Genomic DNA, 10,647 nt, shown 5'->3' with positions numbered 1-10,647 from the left:
GGCAGCGAGTGGTTAGGGGCTGGAATGCACCGCCTGAGAGTGGGGTGGAGACAGATTCAATTGGTTATTTCAAAAGGGAATAGTTTAAGCAGCCGAAAAGAGGACATTTACAGGGCTTTTAGGGAAGGGCGGGAGAGTAGGATCAACTGAGTGGCTCTTGCACTGAGACTGCACGAACATGATATGGGCCAAAGGGCCTTTCCCTCGCTCGGTAACCATACTATGATTCTATGATATAGAAGATGATAAAGGCTGAAAAGTGGTAATATGAGCTGCAAATAACATAGAAAAAGAGAATACATCGCAGGAGTTCAGAATCTTAGTTTATTCTGTTGAAAATATATAAAATTTGAAATGTATTTTGACCTCAGTTTCCTCCCACAGTCCGGAGGTTAGGTGCATTAATCAGGTGCCGGAGTGTGGCGACTAGGGGATTTTCACAGTTACTTCATTGCAATGTTAATGTAAGTTTACTTGTGACATTAATAAATAAACTAAAACTAAAGTTCCAAATAATCGTTTTTATGCTTTATTTATTATTTCTAGAGGAAGTTTTCAGGGTAGATGTGTTGCTCTCACTTCTGGCTACTCTTTTACCTGGCTACTGTAAGCGGCTCTTGACTGTGCTTTGTACCACTGCACTGTGGCACAAAATGCTCAGCTTCGTTATTTGGTATCGGTTTACACGCAAGGACTTCTGTTTCTCCACGTAACAAGTCCTCGGTCATGCTTCTGGCTTTTAAGTCAAATCCCGAGGGTAAAAAAAGAGGCGAATTCCTTCGGTATTTACTTTTTAGTCATGGCCTGTGAGTCAAACAGTAGCAAAAAAAAGAGTGAGGAAAGTCTTTCAAGATGCCATTTTTTTGCGTGTTGTTGGGCCAAAACCGTTCAGATCGGAATTTTTTTTTGCACGGCATGCGAGCTGGAGAAATTCTGAAGATCTGTTTTGTGTTATCCTCGCGTCGTGTTTTTTTTAAACAATACTGTTTATTGTGAAAACGGCATCAGGTTCAAGTAAGATCTATAGCACACAGAATGGATCAATATAGACTATCCTCTCTCCCATGGCTGCACCTGATCTAATATTATGAAACTCCCTCTGTCTTTATTACTGTACAGAAAATGAGAGTATTACTGATCAAATTCACCCTTTCCACGTGACATTTAATAGAACTTTCTGATGAAGCTCGTCCACCGGCTATTAGCCTTACTGGAAGACTCATGTGATATAAATTCTAAATTCTCCTAATGATTTCCCCTCGATGCTTTCCTCTCTCTCGAAATGCGCCGAGATATCCTTTCAGAGATTCACAGTTAAATTGGGCGCATATAATCAGTTAAATATTTGCCGAAACTCGGTATTGGATGACTTTTGATGCTTTGGAACTTGTTCTCGCAAACTTACTCTTCAATTGCGAGAAAATTAAAATGATCGAGGGGACTATTATTAATATGTGACACTCTATTCTCACCAGGCTAGAAGATCAGCAATTTCTTAAAATCTAATCCTATAATGTTGTAACCGATTCAGCCAAATCCCCCATAGCCATATTAGGAAAAAATGCTTCATATAATTTAATATTACTATTGAATTAATTCATCGTTCCCACTCCGCAATCAATATGCGTAAGCAGCAGTTTTAGTAGGGTAAGCCAGAGCGTGTCGTTTTTTGGTAAATTCCTGCTGACTAGTTTCAAGCAGGCCCATCCTAGAACTTGGCAAAAATGGGCAGGTGCGGGAAACGGGCGGGTTGAAATCAAATGAAACGACGGAATTGCTTTTAGTTTCTCGGGAGCCTTCTGGAGCATAACCAAGGAACTTAAATATAACTAATTAATTGCAATTTAAATATAATTAAAATCACAGAATTGGCCAAAGATGTATGTGTGATGTGATTCGAAGTTGACAATTGCCTTGTTCGTGCCAGACTTATCTTTATTTTATGATTACCTCCTTAATACATTCAGAACATTTGTTAGCTATTCATTTGGAATACTAACTGTTGCAATGCGGATGCAACATGCAAATTAATCCCCGAGATATTCATTAACATGTTGCCTACCATGGCGGATGAGAGTCAAGTTACTTGTAATTCATGATTGTCTGTATAGAAAAATCGTTATTGTTTGAACCCAGGTCATTGTAAAATGAAATCAATTCCAGGCTAAGTCAAATAATGATTTGCAAACGCTGTGTCTGTTTAAATATATATAAAAGTAAATATATGTATAAATCGCTACACAATTCATGTGTTCGTTTTTGACGAGGCTTTAGAACAACTTCCTCATGATACATTTGTTTACCATCAAAATGTTGTCCACACCCCAGTCTCGTCAAATCATAAGACGCTCAATCTTTGCTAATGTTACTAATTTTCTTTTTTGTTTAAATGAACATAACTAAACAGCGTGTTATTTCCTGGTCCGAAGATATTTTTCAAAATCGAATCTAGCTTTTAAGAATTAATCTGCACCTTTTAAAAGAAAAATCCGATACATTCACTGCGATCATTTGCATCTGGCTGGTACTTTCCTTTGTTATTTTCAGAATACATTACATGTTCGTGTTGCCTCTGAGCAAATTCTCTTTATCTTTCCCTTCGGATCTGACCATTTCTTACTGTCCTGAAATTCAATGTGAGCCTGGCTTCTGGAATCAGCGATTTCGCTTTGAATGCTAAGTAAAATAAACACCAATCTTTCCCAATATCGTTTTTTGTTTTAAAACTCCGACCCTCACTGTCAATGATAAAATAAATCTCCCTTTCTATTTTTATGTACATTTAAGGGGATCCTCTTGATCATAAAATATGAAACCTTGAACTTCTACATAATTCAACCTTAATGGTATTACCTTTAATTCGTAGCTTGCTTTTACAACTTTATGAATTGAGGAATGCGCAGTAATGCATGAGTTGGTCACTTCAGCAATCCAATTGCACTGTAATTTCAACTGTTGCATTTGCTAAAGTGAAATTGACAACTGAGCTTCAAAAGACTATTGTTACACACAAGTCAATCTTCCTGTATCTCGTTCCCGGGATTCAATGTTCAACCTTCGAAGATTAAAAATCGCCGAGTGACTTCTCCACATTTGATGCATATACTGAATATTCCCTTCAGGTATAGGTGTGAAACTTAAGCAATATGTATCCATGCCCTGCATTAGCCTCCTCTTCCTCAAATACAAACACTGCTGCAATTTTATATTTAAATAGATTGCGGAAAAAAAATCATCCTAGCGACATCTCAGACAATATCGCTGCCCTTAAAATTCGCCAACTATCTCAATCCTTCAACCTATGAATTAATACTCAGCCTAACCGTGACTTCATCGTAAACAATGAAGTGTAAATTTAAATGAATCGGTATCGCAGTCTAAAGCTTCCCCTGTGATTGATTGGGCAGTAGCAGCCCTGGGAAATAAGACTTCATCTGTTATCAACAAAACCAGCATTACCGAGCTGACATTTATATTTAAAAAAAACACAATAAATTTGTCGGTGGTTATTTTGAAAAGGATGTATAATTTATCTAAAAAAAAGTAATTTGACACCTCCAACTTGTTATATCGTTTTGTTCTTACTGAATTACATGTTTTTTTTAACAGAACTGCTGACATTTCACGTGGATTCTTCCCAAAGATTTTCTTATTTTTTTTTGTCACTGCTTGAAATCACAGACTCGCCTCCTTCCACCTGCAATCTTTGTGTGTTTCTTTCCTGCATGTTTAAATAGATTTTCAGTGAAAACCAGGGCCATGTGATTGACTTCTTTCCCCTCCCAGCTCCCGGAAACAATCTCCAACCAATCAGCAGTCGAGCCACTTTAGAGGAGCCCAATCCGCAAGCGCGTCCCCTTTGACCCCGTGCTGATATTAACAAGCAGGTAATTGACGATTCGCCCGGGTTCCCCCTTAAAGCACCGGAGCGCATTGACACCATCGGAACAAACTTCGCTCAGACCCAACAGCCAAACCTGCCCTCCCTCCCGCCCCCCCCCCCCCCCCGCCGCGCTAAACTTCAGACACAAGGTCAGTACAAAATGACTTGCAGGTGAAAATGTTCTTTGCTTTGGACCGGATTATCTCAGTAAAATAAATCTGCCTACAATACGGATATGCAAATTGACTGCAATAATTGCTGAAACTTTCTTTTCTAAATAAACCCGGACTTCTACTGTGCAACTCCGCTGAAACGATCTTTGGAATGGTTGTGAAATGGACTGATGGATCAGTGTTATCTGTAAAATAATGGGGTTGTGGCTTTTTTTTTGACAATGGATTCTGTATTTCGTAATCTTGGGGCTAATGCAACCTGACGCTGTAACTATTCAGAATAGTCAAAAGTGTGTAGGCAGCACTTCGCCAGTAAAATGAGCATGTTAAAGAAAGCGGGGGAGGTGAATTTAAATTAAAGTAAAATTCAAGTACAGTAGTGTCTTTAAAAATGCTTCCATATCCGTGGAGTTTATTTTGATGGCAGCTCAGATAACGAGCGCAGGTACCGACAATTGGTTAGTCTTTGTATTAATGTTGTCTGAATGGAATCTGCCAAGTGGATCTTGTTTCTATTGATATCCTATCTTGCTTATGTTTTACAGCAGTGCTGAGATCTAAGGCTGCGAATTTCAGGAGTAATATACTGGTCCATGTGACTGCGTGTTGCAAAAGGAAGCAGAGGGAAATCTAAGCCCCGGGCTAGTGTGTCGCTTTTAAAAAAAAAGATCCAGCTTTAGGCCACAGATCTCGGAATGCAAAGTCCTGATCCGCGCGGGACCGAGCTGGAGATAGACGTGGAGAGCCTGGAAGTGGAAGACGAAGATCTGGTCGATTCCCCCGAGGCTGTTCCCGGCCACCGGGAAGATGGATCGGCCGAAGCCGGCAAGAAACAGCAGGGAGCCGACGGCGATCAGAGGAAACTGAGCCGGACCCCCAAGTGCGCCCGGTGCAGGAATCACGGGGTGGTGTCCTGCCTGAAGGGCCACAAGCGGTTCTGTCGGTGGAGGGACTGTCAGTGCGCTAACTGCCTGCTGGTGGTGGAGAGGCAGAGGGTGATGGCAGCTCAGGTAGCGCTCAGGAGGCAGCAGGCAACTGAGGTGAGCAGGGGACCAGCCACATGCCCATGGGGAAGGAGGGCGACCCGGAATATACATGCAGAGTGAAACTTAACCCAATCAGTGTGTGTTCCAGTCGGGTTTTAACATCCATTCGGCATTTAGATTGTCTGTCTTTGTGGAAGATTTCTCTTTTATTTTAGGTAGTTTAGGTAGGCAGTTGAAAACAATCCTCTATTTAAGTCAAACAGCACTGATCTGAAGGCAGCTGTGTAGAAACGGATTTAGAAATTGCAGGGGAAATTTTTATTTATGAAATAAGTATCTTCCAATTTGATCAACCTCCGCACACTATAACTTGGAAGATTTAAATTGACTGATAATTGTGGCTGCAATTCTTTATATTGAACTATACAGTTGGTTTGCAGTAATATTTTGAAACTGTCCCAGTTTACTGAGTTCGATTATTCTGGTTCCTTCTACATTTAAAACACTTCAAATCGCTCCGTGACTTACTGCATGATCCGATTTGGGTGATTCAGTACGAGTATTACCGATTGTAATCCTGCCGCCTGCTCAGTACTGAGCAGAAACTTCTCTCTGTCTTCAGTCGTTTCCCTAGACTTTCCGCAGAACCGGAACGGTGTGCCGGATGGACAGAGACGGGGGGGGGGGGGGGAGATGTTGGGTGTTATTTGGTTATAGTTGAAAGCACACATGGCATCTATTGCAAGTTTACAATATTTTTTTTCTCTATTCTGCTTCTCTCCTAGGATAAGAAAGGGTTATCGAGCAAACACAACCTGGCCGAACGCCGGGCCGTGTATCAGAGGCACCTGAGAACGCCCAGTCTGCTGGCGAAGAGCATTCTAGAAGGTAAGCGGGGATATTACGGTCCACGCCATTCCGATGTAAGCAATTTGTACCCAGAGTTATAATGGGCACTAGTTGTCTTCAAAGAAGTGGTGGCGTGAGGGAGAGGGGGTTGCAAGCGAAAAGAAACTGGCCAGCTGGAATGAAGAGGGTTAACCACATGTTCTGAGAGGAGATAGTTGTGATCAGAAGAGTGCACTGAAGCTGTCACATTCTTGAGCTATTTACTGATTGTAGGGTAAATAGACTGTGCAGCAATGTTCCTGTATGGTGTTTGGATATTATAAAATGACTAAGTGGAGAATGAAATACAGATTAAAGAATATGACAGAGTCCCTTTAAGATGGGCTTTATTGTTGTAGTTCTTGTATCGGACTATTACTGGTAATTACACCTTCAGTTTAAGGAAATTTCGGGAAATGAAATCTTATTGTACTCCTGCAACGATCTCAATAGGCTCCAAATTGAATGTACTTCCAATATTATTCCAATCCCAGAATAGCCCCTTTCTCACCCTGAATATATTCTTATGTACCACTGTATCTGCACGATGATGTCCCCCGCTAATGTAAACTGACAATGCATAACACTGGAAGTTGGCACCGGCGGTGTACTAGCTCATGGTTGTAATTAAGGCTTTATGTAATTAGCCGAAACAACTGGAGAAATGTTTCTACATTCATCACTTGCCACCCTTTAACGGGGTCACAATTGAAAATAAGTCAGTCAAGCTTGATACTTCGTCCAAATCAAGCGAAGGGAGGACGGAACTAGCGATCCTGTCCGAGTATTTGCACAAAGACACACACATTGAAAGAGCCAGTCAGACTAAGGTGGGAAACGATCAAATAACGGAAGGAGATAATGATGACTTTCATTGGGATATAGTCTGTACAACTCTACAATTATTGTTTGCATTAATATGAAATGTGACTGTTAACGGTGAAAACAGTTTGAATATATTTTCAGTCTGATCTCCGAAATCCTGTTAAAATTGGACACTCATTGTTCGTTTCATATTTCTAAAACCACTAGTTACTGATAAAGCGCCCAGCTTAGTGCAGAGTGGTTGTTTGCATCTAGGGTGCCTTCATACCGAATAAATTAAAAATAACAGAACTGGCTCTTGAAACATCAGTGTAAATACCCCACTCCTGATCTGATCAACTGACTGTACAATCAGAACCAATACATGGGTCTGTGGTTAGCAGTGAACAAGAGGCTTGGCTATTGTAGATTATAATGAACATGATTAAAGCGTTTCAGTTCTGCAACTGAAGACCACGTTGGGTAAATAAAATAATAAACTAAACGAGTATGGCACAAATAACACCCACTGTTCCAACTATTCCCATCTGGTTAATCGGAAACATCGAAAGCTTTTGGTTTAAATCATCTTAACCCTAAAAGTAACATTTTCATCTTATAGCTTTGTTTATTAATTGGAAAACAGTAACCTCGGGTTCTTTAACAGTATTCAGGCAACAGGAGAGAGATCACTGTGGGCTGGCTTAGAGAGCATTTTTAGAAGGTGTCTTAATGTATCCCATTTTTGAGGTGGCTCATTTCAGCAATAAGGTCATAAATGTGTTGTAAGGATGAATATTTTTGCACCATGAATATATACGGCTGTGTGTTTATACCGGGTATCGTGATATTACTATTATAGCAACTCTTTTCAAACCTTAAAACGTCCTTGAGCAGGGAAAAATTCCAATATTGTAAACGCAGTCTGCCCTAACCTAACGTGATTCTGAGCAACCCGCTGCAAGTGATGACTAGAATTGCTGACGAGGTTAAACTGCAGCATTTAAAATAAACCCTGGGACATGGTATCCAACATCGGTACAGTGGCGCTTACCATAATACACTGAAAGCCCTTTGATCAGTGAAGATATAAAGGCGCTATAGATTATTGAGTTGAATAGCTTGGAAAAATAGGGGCAATATATTTATGAGATCGATTTGATCATTTTAAGTTTCTGGTGTGAAGAAACTAGGAACAATCCAGCTGTCCATCTGAAATGTGTAGCTAACTTTCGACAATACATCTTCCAGGACATCTTTCACAGAAGAGTTAGCACCATTGGAAACCTATGACATTTTCGGTCTTGTTCGTCCATGGCTAAATACTTTAGCTCGATACAATCCAACTGTGTTTTATTGAATCGATTGAGCCAGTCAAATGCGCCATACGAATCTAAACGAATCATTGTTAAATTCAACGTGCATCCTAACTTCAGTCCAAAGATGTGCAGGTTAGGTTGATTGGCCATGATAAATTGCTGCATAGTGTCAGGGGAACTAGCGGGGTAAAATAACATGGGATTAGGGGGATAGGGCCTGGGTGGACTGTGCTCGGTGCAGACTCAATGGACCGAATGGTTTCCTTCTGTACTGTAGGGATTCATTGATTCAGCATTGACCAGGGTGCTGAAGTGTTTCGGAACAATAGCCGCTCACTTCTGATACCCGAGTCGAGTCCAGTCTAGAAGTGCCCTTTATATCTTGGCCTTGTGTGGAAGCAGCTTGAACGGTCCCAACCAGCTTTCCAGCGGATGCTGCTCCATGCTATAGAGTAACATCGGTTTCTCTTGGAGCACTTGAGGCGAGCTGTTGAGCGAAATGGGAAAATTACCACATTAGGTCGATTTGTGTTGAAGTGCATTGCCCATGCGGCACCTAATGTGGGTATATATACTAGCAAAATAAATAATTTCCAGCACTGACATCCTCTAGTTCAAAAAAAAACAACATTAAAGAAGTTGCTTTAAATTTGAGGCAGATATCACGACAGTTAATATTCCGGATTAATGGCATTTTGAATTGATGTACAGAATATGTCAACAATACTGTCCGGTATTTTCAACCAGGCTAATTCATAACGTGCACTCGACACAATTATTGCTGTATTTTCTGCTCCTCTCTCCCGTTTCAACCATCCCTAAAATACTCGCCTTTCTAATTACTTGCAGGCTACCGACCAGCTCAGGCTGACCCATACATGAGGGGGAGCCCACCTCTGCCCCCTCCTGTCAGTGACCGGATGAGAAAAAGGCGTGCCTTTGCTGACAAGGAGTTGGAGAGCATCATGATGGAGAGAGAGTACAAGGAGCGGGAGATGATCGAGGCTGCCCAAGCTGCGGCCGCCTTTTTCCTTCCCAATGGCATGGTGCACGCAGCCGAGTACAATTCCTGCAAGTCCAACTATACCCCTCCACAGATCGACAGAGCAAGCAAGGAAATTCCCCAGCATTGCAACTTTATCCCCCCCTGCCTCGATTTAAGCATGCAGTACTCGGGCTCGGATAGAGCAGTGGAACTCATCTCGTCCAATGTCAGTGTGGCCACCACCTACCGGCAGTACCCGCTCAGCCCCCGCTTAATGGTGTGGCCCCAGTGTGGTGCCATCAGCGACGCCCTTCTGTACCAGCAGTACGTGCTGAACGCCAGCAGCGCCATCCAGAGTCTCAAGTCGGGGGCTGTTTGGGATCCTAAAGGAAATTCGGCGCCGGAGAGCCACTCGCCCAGCGACAACCAGGAGCCTGCCAAAAAGCCAGCGCGGGAAACGCAGCATGTGGCAGCCGAGGTGCGAGAGATGCCAGCCGCCCACCAGCAAGGGTTGGACATGCCCTGCGAGCGCTCGGCCTTCTCTCCGCCAAAGAAAGGCTGCTCCCCGCAGCTTTCCGAGGGGAATTCGCCGCCCAGCAGTCAGCTCAGCAAAGGGAGCGGCCAACCCCCGCTGGCTGCAGTGAAATTTAACACTCCCCGGCCCTTGGGTGGCATGTTCCTCCCGCAGCCCAGCGGCCAGCAAGCCCCCTATGAGAAAGCTGCCTCTGAACTCAAAACTTTCATCAATAAAGACATGATGGGAGAGGCGGCTTGGAAATACAGAGAACATGCTGTCAAAGAGAACCAACTGCACAAAAATTCCACCGAACGGTACATGAACAGTTTGATTGCTTCTAAGCAAGGTGGGACAAAAATCTCGCCTCCTGACTCGCTCTCCTTTTCAGTCGAGTCAATCCTCAAGAGACCTTCACCCTCTCTAAGTCGCACTTACCAGTAAATAGCTGACAAGTTGTGCCGCTTAGAATTAATGTTGCTTTCAGTTAACACTCGAGACCAAAACTGCCTTTTGTGTCAATGTCTTTATGATGTATATGTTTTAGGCATTGTCTTGTACAGGTGTCAGCATGGTTTGTGTCTTTTGTTTCATGCGAGAGTATATTTAAAGACGTTCTTGAGGGGTTTTTATTTTGGAGGACTGCGAATTATCAAATATTTTCTGCACTGAGGAGCAAGTGTATCGCTAAAATAAAAAGAGATTTCAAAACAGCAGTTGCCTTTTCTTAACGAATCCAGCAAACCTATGCATGTCTATACTAACCCAACCTTCAAAACCAAGACTCCCACACCAGAGCCAACCCTCCTCCAGACACTGCTGTATTCTTGGTTAAGAGAGGCAGCTTTGGGTTGAATTGAGGGTGGGATTGTTGTCGGTGCAGGCTCGATGGGCCGAATGGTCTCCTTCTGTAGTACAATTTCATTTCGCTAAAAAAAATCCTCGCAAGGGCGGCATGGTGGGGTAAGGTATGATGTGGAGAATTACACAGCGTCGCCACTCAACTGAGCAGACCCATGAAGGGGGAGGGGGAGTGTTAGTTGCCCGCTCAAGGTGAAGGGGTTGTAAGGGCAGATACACTAGAAACATCATTAG

General features: G+C 42.6%; 1 protein-coding gene across 2 annotated transcripts; it reads left to right on the top strand.

Moving 5' to 3' along the window:
- The first annotated feature begins 4,601 nt into the window (after positions 1-4,601).
- On the top strand, positions 4,602-10,259 carry dmrt2a (doublesex and mab-3 related transcription factor 2a). 2 transcript variants are annotated; one of them, XM_078215381.1, is made up of 4 exons: positions 4,615-5,096; positions 5,828-5,930; positions 8,903-9,706; positions 9,758-10,259. In XM_078215381.1, exons 1-4 carry the CDS (start codon positions 4,752-4,754, stop codon positions 9,994-9,996), a joined length of 1,491 nt encoding a protein of 496 aa, XP_078071507.1. In that variant the 5' UTR covers positions 4,615-4,751; the 3' UTR covers positions 9,997-10,259. The 2 variants fall into 2 exon arrangements, with proteins under 2 accessions (XP_078071506.1, XP_078071507.1); XM_078215380.1 differs by having other exon boundaries at positions 4,602-5,096; positions 8,903-10,259.
- Positions 10,260-10,647: the final 388 nt, after the last annotated feature.

This window comes from Mustelus asterias, chromosome 6, assembly GCF_964213995.1.
Source record: "Mustelus asterias chromosome 6, sMusAst1.hap1.1, whole genome shotgun sequence".
Taxonomy (NCBI): Eukaryota; Metazoa; Chordata; class Chondrichthyes; order Carcharhiniformes; family Triakidae; genus Mustelus; species Mustelus asterias.
Note: the sequence above shows the minus strand (reverse complement) of the source record. Positions and strands in the feature narration are given on the sequence as shown.